Raw genomic sequence first — 17518 nt, 5'->3', positions numbered from 1 at the left:
AAATAAAAACAAATAAATAAAATAATCATAATAATCCATCCAGGCCAAGTTTTCTTTATTTCATAAATTAAGGGTTGGGGATATTTGAAAATCAAAGTAATCCACTATATTTAAAGTATAAAGAAGAAAAGGCATAAGATTATTACAACAGTTGATGAAAAGTCATCTGATTAAAAATTTATCACCCATACATAACATTATTTTTTAAATAAATCTTAGAAAATTATAAATAAATGGTAACTTCCTTAACCTAATAAAATGTCGATACAAAAAACCTGTATAAAACATTATACTTAATGGTGAAAATGTGAAAGTCTTCCCACTGAAATCAGGAATGAAACAAGGAGGCATGTTCTAACCATTTCTATACAACATTGTTCTTGATGTCTGTAATAAGGTAAACAATATACAATACAAATAAATTGAAAGTGTAAGGATTGGAAAGGAAGAAATAAAACTCATATGCACAGGTAACATGATTGTTCATCTGAAACAAAGTTAATAAGTGAGTTTAAGAAGTTCTCTCTGTACAAGGTCAATATACAAAAGTCCATTGTTTTTCTGTATATCAGCAAACATTTAAATAATTTAAAAATTAGATATATAATTTTGAACAGCACTAAACTATATTAAATACTTAGAAATAAATTGATATACAAAACATATATATGTAAAACCTTTCTATATATATAAAACCTTTCTATATATATATAAAACCTTTTGACAGAGTGGTTGTTTGCACGAAGCTCAGACATGGAAGTCAATGACTGAGCTTAACAAGCGCCTCCCATTAGAAGAAGCATGGGGACCTGAGGTAAGAAAAATATTACCTTATTTATTTATAATAACTAACTTGGCATTTTAGTATTAAGTGCTTAATGGAAACACTTTGGGTTTAAATTTGATTTTGTAAATCAAATCCAATTTTTCTATTGGATTATATTATGATTTCCAAAATGCTTCATCTTAATTCTATTTGATCTTCTGTTGCCCCTGCATTACTAACAATTTTGTTTTAATTTTCTCTCCTGAAAATCTGTTTGCAGATTAGTAAATATCTGACAAACATGTTAAAGCATTGAGACTGAGTCTTTCTAAAGAATGCCTGAAGTTTCAATCTTGTGTAACTAAAAGATCATTTCTGAATGTCAGTTATCAATCCTATACTATTTTCAAGTGAATTTTCTTAAATTGAAATTAATTTATGTTATTTGGCAAATCAACTCATATCTCATGAATAAAATGTGACATATAAGGTACTTCAGCCTGTAAAATGTAAACCCTACAATAAGAATGTTATTTTGCTTCTACGTCAGAACCTATACATGTCAAGATAGAGATATATACAAAAGATATGTATCTCCCTCTGTATTCCCAACTCCAAACCATCTATTTTCTATCCACCACTCCCTATCTTCCTAGTAACATTATTCTAGGAGCTTTACTCCAACAATCTTTTGAACAGTTCTTCCAGCTCAACATAACCTTCAATTCATTGATCCTACCACCCTCACCCCACCCCCGCTTCTCTTTTCCCTCTTTATCCAGCTTAAATTCCACAGTCAATAGTCATATCACTCTATTAATATGACCCTCAATTCTTTTGCCCCCCTTCTTTATGTTTGCATAGCTAAATCACAACCTTAGTTAAGTTCAACTGTCCACCTTAGCACCTGACTGTGGCCAGAGAAAAACATACCCATGCTGACTTGTTTCACTTTCATCTCATGATTAAAATGGTCCCATAATACTGCCCAACAAATATTTCTTTACCTCATTCTCTCTTCCCCTCTCATAAATAGTTATTGCATGCTTTCTCCTCTTCCCCCATCCTCGTTCTTATCTAATGAACTTGCTTTCTACTTTATCAAGAAAATTATGGTAGTTATTAGACCTGGGGCAAGACCCTTCTATCTAATTTTATTTAAAGAAACACATATTTTTAAATGTGCAACATGTTGCCATATTGTTTTTACTATTTTGACATCTAAAATTCCTTATAACTAGTTTCCCTTGTAATGCAACCTATTTTATGTTATTATTTTTAAAAACATTATTCTGAGAAGGGCCCATAGTAGTCCATAGGCTTCACCAGATTGCCAAAAGGGCCCATATAAAAATAAAATACAATTTTATATATATTTTAAAATCTATTTTTATATATTTATACACACTCACTATGAGGTTATGAACCCCTGATGTAGGTATAAAAAGAAAAGGACTAAATCTTGGGTCATTTCAGTATTTAGAGATGGGGGGAATGAGGAGAGGCAAAGGAGGTGAAAAAGGAATAATCCAAGAAGCAAGAGAAGATCCAGGCAAGTATGATGTTTTGGACTTCATGTAAAGCAAGTCTCACCAGAAGGAGGGAAGGATCAAATGTGTTAAATTCACTACTAAGATAGGTCAACTATGATGAGGATTGAAACTTGATCATTTACTTCAGCACCATAGAGGTAACAGGTAACCTTGACAGGATCAGTTTTCGTAGGACAGTGAGAGACAAAACCTTACCGAAGTGGGATTAATTAGTATGGAAAAAAAGAACTCAAAGCAGCAAGAATAGACGTCTCTGCAGAGGAGTTTTGCAGTAAGGAGAGAAATAGTGTAGTGGCTGGAGAGCAATGGGTTGAAGAAAGGGTCTTTTTTTTTAATAATTGAGAAAAATAACCACATGTTTACTGATGGGAATATTCCAACAAATAAGAAAACTGATGATGCTTCAAACTTAACATGTCTGAAACTGAGTTTCTGATACCCACCCTCCAGACATACTCCCCCAACATTCTTTCCCACCTCAGTTAATAAATATTCCATCCTCCCAGTTTGCTCAGGATAAAAGCTAAACGTCATCTTATGCTCCACATTTGGTCTTTCAGCAAATCTTGTTGGCTGTTTCTTCAAAGTATATTCTGAATTTGGTCACCCTGTGCTATCCCAACTGCCACCACACTGTTTCAAGCCACCATCACCAACCATCTGGGTTATAACCATAGCATTCTAAATGGTTTCCCTGCTTCAGGCTTGCCCACCATGAATCTATCCACAACACAGCACCAAGACTGATCCTACTAAGACATAAATCAGAATGTGCCACTCTTCTGCTCAAAACCATGCGATGGCTCCCATGTCACTTAGAGTTATGACAAAGCCAGCAGGACTCACTGCACCCCATCCCCACTGCACCCCCATCATGACTAGCTAATGCCTTTCTTCAGGTCATTATTTGAAAATCAACTCGTCAATGAAGACTTCCCCGGCCACTCTACCGAAAAAGTTAAACATCACTCCGTGACAGTTGCTATCTCCCTTCCCTATTTTCTTTAATGTCATTAGCATTTATAACTCTCTGACACATTATATAGTCTATTTATTTATCCTATTTATTATCTGGCTCCCCAACTAAAATGTAGGCTCCATAAGGGGATGGAATTTTGTTTGTTTTGTTCACTGGTGTATCCCCAGCATCTAACCCATTACCGGTGCTCAATAAACATTTGTGGAACTAATTCATTAATTATAGGTCACCCACCTATTACAAAGAGTATTATTCTGCTATTTAAAAAAATCATAAGGAAGTAAACTAGCAATGGAATCCGTTAAAAACAAAACTTACCCTTCTAACTTCTTGTTGAAGGACATCCAAGAATCTGGGGTTGAGGGTAAATGTAAGTGACCCTCTTACTCAAAATCTCACAAAGGACACCCAAATGTTATAAGATATGACAAAATAACATAGTCCTAGGAAGGAATGAGCTACCTGATAATTAACAGTCATGGAGATTGCCTCAATCGGTATGATATAGTGCAGTAGTTATCAAATTTTAGAATCACCTCGAGGTGACATCAGAATCACCTAGAGGACTTGCTAAAACAGATCTCTGGGTCCTACCTCCAAAGTTTCTGATTCATCAGATCTAGGGCTAAGACCCCGTATTTGCATTTCTAACAAGTTCCCAGGTGATGCTGATACTGCTGATCTGGGGACCATATTTAAGAAATATTGAAGTAGTGGCTTACATTCTATAAAGATTCTGGAGTGCCCACACCAGGCCCTAAGTGTTCAGTTCTACCATATGAGAGACAAAAACCTCACAACTAAAAGGGTGGATTCAGTCTGGAGTCTGAATATAGTAGAAGGCAAGTACCTGCAAAGACTATTTATGTCCTAGTGAATAAGGCTATGCTTACTGAAGAGTGTCACTGTATATTTATTCAATATGGCAATCAGAGGTGCTCTCTTCCTGAAACATACCTGAAATGAAATAGCCTTCCAATTCTTGGAGCTGCACTGATTGCTATATAGTCCTGATTCTACAAGGATGAATGACACTTGCATAAAAATCTGCGAAGTAGCTCTAGAGACTGTGAATTCTCAAGAGAAAATCTGAAGGACTCATAAACCAAAGTGGCATTTTCACAGGTTCTTCCAAGTTAATGTTGGAGTTTGAGAAAGAGAGGGAGAATGTGGGTTATGAATGGCTGGCTACATACTTATAACTCAGGTTGTGAGTTGAGTTTCTGGACATGACTGACATAGTAATCCGAGAAGTCCTTGGCTAAAGATGAATTGTATTTCTCTTTCTGACTTACTTCACTCTGTATGACAGACTCTAGGTCCATCCACCTCACTACAAATAACTCAATTTCGTTTCTTTTTACAGCTGAGTAGTATTCCATTGTATATATGTGCCACATCTTCTTTATCCATTCATCTGTCAATGGACATTTAGGTTGCTTCCATGTCCTGGCTATTGTAAATAGAAAAACAAACACTGCATGCTAACACATATATATGGAATCTTAAAAAAAAAAAAAGGTTCTGAAAAACCTAGGGGCAGGACAGGAATAAAGATGCAGACATAAAGAATGGACTTGAGGACATGGGGAGGGGGAAGGGTAAGATGGGACTAAGTGAGAGAGTGGCATGGACATATATATACTACCAAACGTAAAATAGATAGTTAGTGGGAAGCAGCCACATAACACAGGGAGATCAGCTCGGTGCTTTGTGACCATCTAGAGGGATAGGATAGGGAGGGTGGGAGGGAGACACAAGAGGGAGGAGGTATGGTGATATATGTATATATATAGCTGATTCACTTTGTTATAAAGCAGAAACTAACACACCATTGTAAAGCAATTATACTCCAATAAAGATGTTAAAAAAAAAAGAATTGTAATTCATGAGGCCAGGGCTGATGTGTTTTCTTAGAGGCTATATAGCTTGATCAAGTGGGCTTTCAACTTAAAAAGAAAAGGGAAAAACACAATAATTGGAAAAAAAAAGTCTGTTGCTACAATAGGAAATATCAGGCATGACACAAAAATAGGAGCAAAAATCAGTGGGAATCATCTTTCACATTAGGAAATAACTAGGTAGAAAGTTGGAAACAATATAAATATTCCCAGGTGTCTATACACAAAAAATACATGTAATGATAGAAGATGAATGTGTCCTTATCAGCAATACATTGCTGTGAGGATATGTGTCCAGTTCCTGCACCTATTTAGTATGTGCCACATATTCTTTCAATTAAGTTCATGGTTTCATGTATTAACTCACTTGGTAGAACAAGAACTTCCCAGGCCCGTGGTGGCCTACAAGAAACTCCACCAACAAAAAAATAATAAAAAGAAGACATATCATGTTTTCAAGTTAGGGTACATCAAAAAATGATTGGTTGCCACAGGTAGGGGGTGAAATGGGTGAAGGTGGTCAGAAGGTACAAACTTACAGTTATAAAATAAATGTCATCGGCGTGCAATGTACAGCATGGTGATTGTAGTTAATAATACTGTATTGTATATTTGAAAGTTGCTAAGAGAGCAGATCTTAGAAGTTCCCATCATAAGAAAACAATTGTAACTATGTATGGTGATAGATGTTAACTAGACATATTGTGGTTATCATTTCGCACTATATACAAATATTGAAATTATTACGTGGTACACCTGAAATTAATATAATGTTATAGGTCAGTTATATCTCAAAGATAAATAAACAAGTACTTACATACAAATAAAGGCAGAAATGAATTTTTTGATATTCAAAAGAAAAAAATAATAATGATGAGTCTCTTACTTGTTTTTCATTAATCTACACCTAACATATTGCTTTATAAATGTGCCAGAGAGTGCAGTAGTAGAAAGGTAGACAAAAGGAAGAAATAATAGTAAATGTGATAAAGGAGAGAGATAGAAGAATTATTTTGCAGTTTATCAAGTCATACAGTAACACTTCATGAAATTGTAAAAAATCGTTAAGAGTTTTAGGGATGGGACTTATAATTAAAATATAATTATGGAATGATTCTCCTATGTAAAAGAAAATGACCTGTTAAGAAGGAAAGTAGAGGAATTTTCAGTGTGAAGGCAATATTCACCTTCAAAAAAAAATTCTCAAACAGGAGGGTAAATACTGGAGTATATATTAAAAAAGGTAAAATGAGAGAGCTATAGAAGGGACTTCTATGTACACCAGATCACATAGCCAAATAAGGGAACTATATGAACTGTCCTGATTATCTCCAAAACCAAGTAGAGTTAAGGAAGAATACAATATCTGCACATTGAAAAATGTCAAAATGTAGGGAGAATATGAAGGAAAGAACAAGAAATAAATACCACTTGAATAAATGGGAGTTACTCACTCAAAAGCTATAGAAAGAATTCAGCCTCACTGAGAATACATGACAGAGAGACAAGCAAGACTTTAAGTAGGGTGTGAAAGCATACAGGACCTACAAGAATCCAGAAGAAATGCCATGTATTATTTTAGGATTTTATTTTATTACCTTAGCTTTAATAAAGTGACTTTAAATATATATAGTGTTTATGCTTTTTAAGAAGGGAACAGGAGATAAATAAATGAGACCCACAGAGAGACAGTAGTGGTAATGGGGATAAATAAAAGTCTTAGGGGAAGATTTGACTACTGTATCCATACCTTATGATCAAAATAGTGTCTGTCCCAAATTAAGCATCCTTGAAGGATTTTGTGGTTTTCAATTTAGGGAAATTAAATGCTTACAGATTCTCAACACCCTAATGTATTATTGTTTGCAAATAAATAAACACAGCATTTTCTTTCACTAAGCTTCACTTTTTAACAAACTTTAACCCAAGATAGCCTCTAAAAATACTATACTACACTAAAATGATAGAAGAGATAGGAATAACTATTATATCTCTAAATAATTTTCCAAAATAAATATGAGTATATAATTTTGTATATTAAAGTCAGCTAATGACCTTAAGGTTTTTGTCTTTGTTTTCTACTCAGAACTATAAGCACTGTTTTTCTTATGCTATTGGAAAACCAGGAGACTTAAATCAACCATATGAGATTATCAACAAGTCTAACCATAACCATTTAGTTTGGCCCTTGGACCATTCCGGAATATATGTGTTTCGTGTGAAGATCCTGGATCCAAACTATAGGTGAATATAAATATTCCATTATAATAGTTTTAGCATTAGTTCCTAAAAATTAAATTTTTATTTTCTTGATTTAATTTGATACCACCCAGCTATCCAATTAAAGGCATACCTCGGGCCTCCCTGGTGGCGCAAGTGGTTGAGAGTCCGCCTGCCGATGCAGGGGATGCGGGTTCGTGCCCCGGTCTGGGAGGATCCCATGCGCCGCGGAGCGGCTGGGCCCGTGAGCCATGGCCGCTGAGCCTGCGTGTCCGGAGCCTGCGCGTCCGGAGCCTGTGCTCCGCGATGGGGGAGGCCACAACAGTGAGAGGCCCGCATACCGCAAAAAAAAAAAAAAAAAAAAAAGGCATACCTCATTTTATTATGCCTTACTTTATTGTGCTTCAATTTACAAATTGAAGGTTTGTAGCAACCCTTGGTCAAGCAGGTTAATCAGCGCCGTTTTTCTAACAGCATTTGCTCACTTCATGTCTCTGTGTCACATTTTAGTAATTCTTGCAATATTTCAAACCCTCCACCAGCAAAAAGATTATGATTTGTTGAAGGCTCTGATGATGGTTAGCATTTTTTGAGAAATAAAGTATTTTTTAATTAAAGTATGCACAGTCTTTTTTTAGACATAATGCTATTGCACACTTAATAGACTACAGTATAGTGTAAAAATAACTTTTATACCCACTGGGAAAGCAAAAAGTTTGTGTGACTCACTTTATTGCAGTATTCATTTTATTGTGGTGGTTTGAAACTGAACCCACATCTCCGAGGTATGCCTGTCATATTTGTTTTTTCATTTTGGAACAATCCTGTTAAACATTCTATGGGAGTGGGAGATAAGATTTCATGTTAAACATTAATTAAATTAGTCGATTCACAATTACATTCTGAGTGCTTTACTATGTTTCATTGCTATGATAGATGCAAATAGAGCATAAGGATAATCTCAGCCTTTAAGATGCTTGTAATTAAACTGGTTGGGGAAGGAGGAGTGGAGGTTACACATAAAACCAAGGGAGGTTAAATCAGAGCAAACACATGATATATTTTTCAAATATAATTATTTGTATTATTGATAAGCATAATAATAATTCAGAGATGGGAAAAAAATCAATGCTATCTTGAGCATCAGGAGAAAACTTCCTGGAGGACAAGGAGCATTAAGAATTTATATTGCCAGAGAACTAAGAGAGACCCTTCAGATGAAAGAAATCACACTAATAATGGAATGGAGCTGAATATTAACATATTGTCTATGGCTTGTGGAGTTATGAAAGAAAGTGGAAAATACCTTGAGTGAGGGAGGTAAAAAACAAAGGGTGCAGACTAATTCGAGGCAATTCATAATGTTGAATTCAATTTCAAACCATGTCCTAGAGAGCTTCTTTAGTATCTTTACTAGGGGAGTGTTGTGATGAGAGTATAGTTTTAGGAAAATTAGCCTGAGAATAAAGGATCTTATAAAAGGAAAATAAATTGCAGATATATGAGAGGAGTGGAATTAACAAGACAAGGGTCAAAGGAAGCCCTGTTGGCAGGAGGAGTGGAAAGAAAGGGAAAAGTATAATAAATATTTATCAGGAAAAGAGATATTATATTGATCTAGTGTGGCAAATGAAGGAAAAGAAAGAACTGATATGGTCTCAAGTTTTCTAGACTAGGTGATTAAAAATTATGGTATTTTCTTTGCCCACAGTAGATACTGAGGTAGTTTTTCTTTGAGGTCTTTCTTTTTCTAAGAGTTCTGACTTTACATTTGAGAGGACAATGACATATCTGAGTGAAGATGTCCTATAAACAGTTAAAATTTTTAATTTGGGCCTTGAGTTGGAGGGAATAGCTGATGATAAAGAGTTTTGAAAACACAAATGTGGGCATCTTCTATAATGACTCCATGAGCACACATAAGTTAACTGACTTATGAGAAGAAAAGAGCTTTTAGGAGATACCCACAGTGAAAGAATTGAGGGTGATGAGAAAAGAAGCTGAGCATAAAACTCCTCAAATAAAAGAAAAAAATGAGGAGAAAAAAAGTTCCATATTACCCAAGCAATCTGCAGATTCAAAGCAATCCCTATCAAAATTCCAATGACATTTTTCACAGAAATAGAAGAAACTATCCTGAAATGTGTATGGAACTGCAAAAGACCCCAAAAAGCCAAAGCAGTCTTAAGAAAGAAGACCAAAGTTGGAAGCGTCACACTCCCTGATTCCAAACTATATTGCAAAGCTGCAGTAATTGAAACAGTATGGTACTGACATAAAAAAAGACACATAGATCAATGGAACAAAATAGAAATCCCTGGAAAGAAACTCACACATATACAGTCACTTAATTTATGACAAAAGAGCCAAGAATATATAGTGGGGAAAGGACAGTCTCTTCAATAAATGGTGTTGGGAAAATTGGACAGCCACCTGTGAAAGATTGATACTGGACCACTATCTAACACCATAAAAAAATTAACTCCAAATGGATTAAAAACTTGAACATAAGCCTTGAAACCATAAAATTCCTAGAAGAAAACATAGGTGGTAAGCTCCCTGATGTCAGTCTTTGCAGCAATTTGTTTTTATTTGACACCAAAAGCAAAGGCAACAAAAGCAAAAATAAACATGTGGGACTACATCAAGCTAAAAAGCTTCTGCACAGCAAAGGAAACCATCAACAAAATGAAAAGGCAACCTACAGAATGGGAGAAAATATTTACAAATCATATATCTGATAAGGGGTTAATATCTAAATATATAAAGAACTCATACTACTCAATAGCAAAAAAAAAAAACAAAAAAAAAACCACAAAACAATTTAAAAATGGGCCAAGGACCTGATTAGACATTTTTCCAAAGAAGACATACATGAAATGGGTACATAAAAGGGTGCCCAACATCAGTAATCATCAGAGAAATACAACTCAAAACCACCTGTTAGAATGGCTATTATCAAAAAGACAAGAGATAAGTGTTGATGAGGATGTGAAGAAAAGGGAACACTTGTGCACTGTTGGTGGGAATGTAAATTTATGCAGCTACTATGGAAAACAATATGGAGGTTCCCCAAAATATTAAATATAGAACTACCATATGATCCAACTATTCCACACCTATGTATTTATCTAAAGAAAACAAAAACACTAACTTAAAAAGATATGTATACCCGCATGTTCATTGCAGCATTATTTACAATTGCCAGTATATGGAAATAACATAAGTGTCCAAGGATGGATGAATGGACAAAGAAAATGTGGTATGGAATATTATCTGGCCATAAAAAGAAGGAAATCTTACCACTTGAGACAACGGTGATGGACCTTGAGAACATTATGCTAGAGAGTCTATTTTGGTTTGAGTCCTAATTTTGCCACTAGTAACATCTAGTCTTAAGCAAATTGTTTAGTCTCTTTGAGCTTATTTATCTGTGAAATGAGTCAGTAATAGCTATCTTATAGTATCCTGAGGATTAAATGAAGATCCTGGGTAAAAATCCCTAACATTGCTGGGCACATAGCAAGGACTCAATAAAACTAAGTTCTTTTCCTGTCTCTTCTCCCACACGAAGATAGGTAAAATCATATTATTAATGTTTATTTAGTTACATCCTCATCCTGTCTCATTCCAAGCAATATGCTAAATTATGAGAGGTAAAATACCTAGGGATAAACCTACCTAAGGAGGCAAAACACCTGTACTCTCAAAACTATAAGATACTGATGAAAGAAATCAAAGATGATACAAACAGATAAATATAGTGTGTTCTTGGATTGGAAGAGTCAATATTGTCAAAATGACTATACTACCCAAGACAATCTACAGATTCAATGCAATCCCTATCAAATTATCAATGGTATTTTTCACAGAATTAGAACAAAAAATTTTACAATTTGTATGGAAACACGAAAGATCTGGATTAGCCAAAGCAATATTGAGAAAGAAAAATGGAGCTGGCAGAATCAGGCTCCCTGACTTCAGACCATACTACAAAGCTACAGTAATCAAGACAGTATGGTACTGGCACAAAAAGAGAAATATAAATCAGTGGAAAAGGATAGAAAGCCCAGAGGTAAACCCACACACCTATGGTCAACTAATCTATGACAAAGGAGGCAAGAATATACAATGGAAAAAAGACAGTCTCTTCAATAAGTGGTGCTGGGAAAACTGGATAGTTACATGTAAAATAATGAAATTAGAACATTCTCTAACACCATACACAAAAATAAACCCAAAATGGATTAAAGACCTAAATGTAAGACTGGATACTGTAAAACTCCTAGAAGAAAACATAGGAAGGGAGATTGGTTCAAGACAGCAGAGTAGAAGGACGTGCTCTCACTCCCTCTTGCAAGAGCACCAGAATCACAACTAACTGCTGAACAATCATCAATAGGAAGACACTGGAACTCACCAGAAAAGATATCCCACATCCAAAGACAAAGGAGAAGCCACAGTGAGATGGTAGGAGGGGCACAATCACAATAAAATCAAATCCCATAACTGCTAGGTGGGTGACACACAAACTGGAGAACATTTATTCCTCAGAAGTCCACCCACTGGAGCGAAGGTTCTGAGACTCACATCAGGCTTCCCAACCTGGGGGGTCTGGCAACAGGAGGAGGAATTCCTAGAGAACCAGACTTTGAAGGCTAGCGGGATTTGATTGCAGGACTTTGACAGGACTGGGGGAAACAGAGACTCCACTCTTGGAGGGCACACAGAGAGTAGTGTGCACATCAGGACCCAGGGGAAGGAGCAGTGACCCATAGGAGACTGAGCCAGACCACCTGCTGGATGGTCTCCTGAAGAGGTGGAGGGTGGCTGTGTCTCACCATGAGGACAAGGACACTGGCAGCAGAAGTTCTGGGAAGTACTCCTTGGAGTAAGCCCTCCCAGATCCACCGTTAGCCCCACCAAAGAGCCCGGATAAGCTCCACTGTTGGGTTGCCTCAGGCCAAACAACCAACGGCGTGGGAACCCAGCCTGACCCATCAGCAGACAAGCAGACTAAAGTTTTACTGAGCTCTGCCCACCAGAGCAACATGCAGCTCTACCCACCACTAGTCCCTTCCATCAGGAAACTTGCACAAACCTCTTAGATAGCCTCATCCACCAGAGTGCAGACAGCAGAAGCAAGAAGATCTAGAATCCGGCAGCCCATGGAACAAAAACCACATTCACAGAAAGATAGACAAGATGAAAAGGCAGAGGGCTATGTACCAGATGAAGGAACATGATAAAACCCCAGAAAAACAACTAAATGAAATGGAGATAAGCAACCTTCCAGAAAAACAATTCAGAATAATGATAGTGATGATGATCCAGGACCTCGAAAAAAGAATGGAGGTAAAGATCGAGAAGATGCAAGAAATATTTAACAAAGACCTAGAAGAATTAAAGAACAAACAGAGATGAACAATACAATAACTGAAATGAAAACTACACTAGAAGGAATCAATAGCAGAATAACTGAGGCAGAAGAACGGATAAGTGACCTGGAAGACAGAATGGTGGAATTCACTGCTGCAGAACAGAATAAAGAAAAAAGAATGAAAAGAAATGAAGACAGCCTAAGAGACCTCCGGAAAAACATTAAACACAAAAACATTCGCATTATAGGGGTCACAGAAGGAGAAGAGAGAGAGAAAGGAGCTGAGAAAATATTTGAAGAGATTATAGTCGAAAATTTCCCTAACATGGGAAAGGAAATAGCCACCCACGTCCAGGAAGCGCAGAGAGTCCAATACAGGATAAACCCAGGAGAAACACGCCAAGGCACATAGTAATCAAACTGGCAAAAATTAAAGACAAAGAAAAATTATTGAAAGCAGCAAGGGAAAAATGACAAATAACATACAAGGGAACTCCCATAAGGTTAGCGGATTTCTTGGCAGAAACTCTACAAGCCAGAAGGGGGTGGCATGACATATTTAAAGTGATGAAAGGGAAGAACCTACAACCAAGATTACTCTACCCAGCAAGGTTCTCATTCAGATTTGATGGAGAAATCAAAAGCTTTACAGACAAGCAAAACCAGCTCTACAAAAAATGCTAAAGGAATTTCTCTAAGTGAGAAACACAAGAGAAGATAGGGCCTACAAAAACAAACGCAAAACAATTTAAAAATGGTCATAAGAACATACATATCAATAATTACCTTAAACGTGATTAAATGCTCCAACCAAAGACACAGGTTTGCTGAATGGATACAAAAACAAGACCCATACATATGCTGTCTACAAGAGACCCACTTCAGACCTAGGGACACATACAGACTGAAAGTGAGGAGATGGAAAAAGATATTCCATGCAAATGGAAATCAAAAGAAAGCTGGAGTAACAGTTCTCATATCAGACAAAGTAGACTTTAAAATAAAGACTATTAAAGGAGACAAAGAAGGACACTACATGATGATCAAGGGATCAATCCAAAAGGAAGATATAACAATTGTAATTACTTATGCACCCAACATAGGAGCACCTCAATACATAAGGCAAATGCTAACAACCATAAAAGTGGAAATCGACTGTAACACAATCATAGTATGGGACTTTAGCACCCCACTTTCACCAATGGACAGATCATCCAAAATGAAAATAAATAAGGAAACACAAGCTTTAAATGAAACATTAAACAGGATGGACTTAACTGATATTTATAGGACATTCCATCCCAAAACAACAGAATACACTGTCTTCTCAAGTGCACACGGAACATTCTCCAGGATAGATCATATCTTGGCACACAAATCAAGCCTCAGTAAATTTAAGAAAATCGAAATCATATCAAGCATCATTTTTGACGACAGCACCATGAGATTAGAAATCAGAAAAAAATGTAAAAAACACAAAAACATGGAGGCTAAACAATAGGTTACTAAATAACCAAGAGATCACTGGAAAAATCAAAGAGGAAATCAAAAACTACCTAGAGACAAATGACAATGAACACACGATAATCCAAAAACTAGGGGATGCAGGTTCCTTTACACCTAAAGGAACTAGAGAAAGAAGAACAAATAAACGCAAAGTCAGCAGAAGGAAAGAAATCATAAAGATCAGAGCAAAAATAAATGAAATAGAAACAAAGAAAACAATAGGAAAGATCAATAAAACTAAAAGCTGGTTCTTTGAGAAGATAAACAAAATTGATAAACCATTAGCCAGACTCATCAAGGAAAAGAGGGAGAGGACTCAAATCAATAAAATTAGACATGAAAAAGGAGAAGTTACAACAGACACAGCAGAAATACAAAGCATCATAAGAGACTACTACAAGCAACACTATGCCAATGAAATTGACAACCTGGAAGAAATGGACAAATTCTTAGAAAGGTAAAACATTCCAAGACTGAACCAGGAAGAAATAGAAAATATGAACAGACCAATCACAAGTAATGAAATTGAAACTGTGATTAAAAATCTTCCAACAGAGCTTCCCTGGTGGTGCAGTGGTTGAGAGTCCGCCTGCCGATGCAGGGGACATGGGTTTGTGCCCCAGTCAAGGAAGATCCCACATGCCATGGAGCGGCTAGGCCCGTGAGCCATGGCTGCTGAGCCTGCGTGTCCGGAGCCTGTGCTCCACAATGGGAGAGGTCTCAACAGTGAGAGGCCCGCGTACTGCAAAAAGAAGAAAAAAATCTTCCAACAAGCAAAAGTCCAGGACCAGATGGCTTCACAGGTGAATTTTATCATTTAGAAAAGAGCTAACACCCATCCTTCTCAAACTCTTCCAAAAAATTGCAGAGGAAGGAACACTCTTAAACTCATTCTATGAGGCCACCATCACCCTGATACCAAAACCAGACAAAGATACTACAAAAAAAGAAAATTACAAACCAATATCACTGATGAATATAGATGCAGAAATCCTCAACAAAATACTAGCAAACAGAATCCAACAACACATTACAAGGATCATACACCATGATCAGGTGGGATTTATCCCAGGGATGCAAGGATTCGTCAATATTCGCAAATCAATCAATGTGATACACCTTATTAACAAATTGAAGAAGAAAAACCATATGATCATCTCAATAGATGCAGAAAAAGCTTTTGACAAAATTTAACACCCATTTATGATAAAAACTCTCCAGAAAGTGGGCACAGAGGGAACCTACCTCAACATAATAAAGGCCATATATGACAAACCCACAGCAAACATCATTCTCAATGGTGAAAAACAGAAAGCACTTCCTCTAAGATCTGGAACAAGGCAAGGATGTCCACTCTCACCACTATTATTCAATATCGTTTGGGAAGTCCTAGCCATGGCAATCAGAGAAGAAAAAGAAATAAAAGGAATAGAAATTGGAAAAGAAGAAATAAAACTGTCACTGTTTGCAGATGACATGATACTGTACATGGAGAATCCTAAATATGCCACCAGAAAACTACTAGAGCTAATCAATGAATTTGGTAAAGTAGCAGGATACAAAATTAATGCACAGAAATCTCTTGCATTCCTATACACTAATGATGAAAAATCTGAAAGAGAAATTAAGGAAACACTCCCATTTACCATTGCAACAGAAAAAATAAAATACCTAGGAATAAACCTACCTAAGGAGACAAAAGACCTGTATGCAGAAAACTATAAGATACTGATGAAAGCAATTAAAGATGATACAAACAGATGGAGAGATATGCCATGTTCTTGGATTGGAAAAATCAATATTGTGAACATGACTATACTACTCAAAGCAATCTACAGATTCAATGAAATCCCTATCAAATTACCAGTGGCATTTTTTCCAGAACTAGGACAAAAAGTCTTAAAATTTGTGTGGAGACACAAACAACCCCAAATAGCCAAAGCAGTCTTGAGGGAAGAAAACCGATCTGGAGGACTCAGACTCCCTGACTTCAGACTATATTACAAAGCTACAGTAATCAAGAAATTATGGTACTGGCACAAAAAGAGAAATATAGATCAATGGAACAGGATAGAAAGCCCAGAGATAAACCCATGCACCTATGGTCAACTAATCTATGACAAAGGAGGCAAGGATATACAATGGAGAAAAGACAGTCTCTTCAGTAAGTGGTGCTGGGAAAACTGGACAGCTACATGTAAAAGAATGAAATTAGAACACTCCCTAACACCATACACAAAAATAAACTCAAAATAGATTAGAGACCTAAATGTAAGACCAGACACTATAAAACTCTTAGAGGAAAACATAGGAAGAACACACTTTGACATAAATCACTGCAAGATCTTTTTTGATCCACCTCCTAGAGTAATGGAAATAAAAACAAAAATAAACAAATGGGACCTAATGAAACTTAAAAACTTTTGCAAAGCAAGGGTAACTACAAACAAGACGAAAAGACAACCCTCAGAATGGGAGAAAAAATTTACAAATGAATCAATGGACAAACGGTTAATCTCCAAAATATATAAACAGCTCATGCAGCTCAATACTAAAAAAACAAACAACCCAATCAAAAAATGTTAAAAAAAAATGGCCAGAAGACCTAAATAGATATTTCTCCAAAGAAGACATACAGATGGCCAAGAGGCACATGAAAAGCTGCTCAACATCACTAATTATTAGAGAAATGCAAATGAAAACTATAATGAGGTATCACCTCACACCAGTTAGAATGGGTATCATCAGAAAATCTACAAACAACAAATGCTGGAGAGGGTGTGGAGAAAAGGGAACCCTCTTGCACTGTTGGTGGGAATGTAAATTGATACAGCCACTATGGAGAACATTATGGAGGTTCCTTAAAAAACTGAAAATAGAATTACCATATGACCCAGCAATCCCACTGCTGGGCATATACCCAGAGAAAACCATAATTCAAAAAGACACATGCACCCCAATGTGCATTGCCACACTACGTCCAATAGCCAGGTCATGGAAGCAACCTAAATGCCCATCAACAGACGAACAGATAAAGAAATTGTGGTACATATATACAATGGAATATTACTCAGCCATAAAAAGGAACAAAATTAGGTCATTTGTAGAGACATGGATGCATCTAGAGACTGTCATACGGAGTGAAGTAAGTCAGAAAGAGAAAAACAAATATCGTATATTAACACATATATGTGGAACCTAGAAAAATGGTAC

General features: G+C 36.3%; 1 protein-coding gene across 1 annotated transcript in view; it reads left to right on the top strand.

The window, feature by feature from the left end:
• The window catches only part of CATSPERE (catsper channel auxiliary subunit epsilon), a 247561-nt gene that overhangs the window by 220991 nt on the left and 9052 nt on the right, over nucleotides 1–17518 (top strand). The window contains exons 19-20 of the mRNA XM_060088382.1: nucleotides 728–814; nucleotides 7286–7443. Coding sequence (XP_059944365.1) covers nucleotides 728–814; nucleotides 7286–7443 — 245 coding nt within the window. The remainder of the gene's footprint in view (nucleotides 1–727; nucleotides 815–7285; nucleotides 7444–17518) is intronic.

This window comes from Mesoplodon densirostris, chromosome 2, assembly GCF_025265405.1.
Source record: "Mesoplodon densirostris isolate mMesDen1 chromosome 2, mMesDen1 primary haplotype, whole genome shotgun sequence".
Classification (NCBI taxonomy): domain Eukaryota; kingdom Metazoa; phylum Chordata; class Mammalia; order Artiodactyla; family Ziphiidae; genus Mesoplodon; species Mesoplodon densirostris.
Note: the sequence above shows the minus strand (reverse complement) of the source record. Positions and strands in the feature narration are given on the sequence as shown.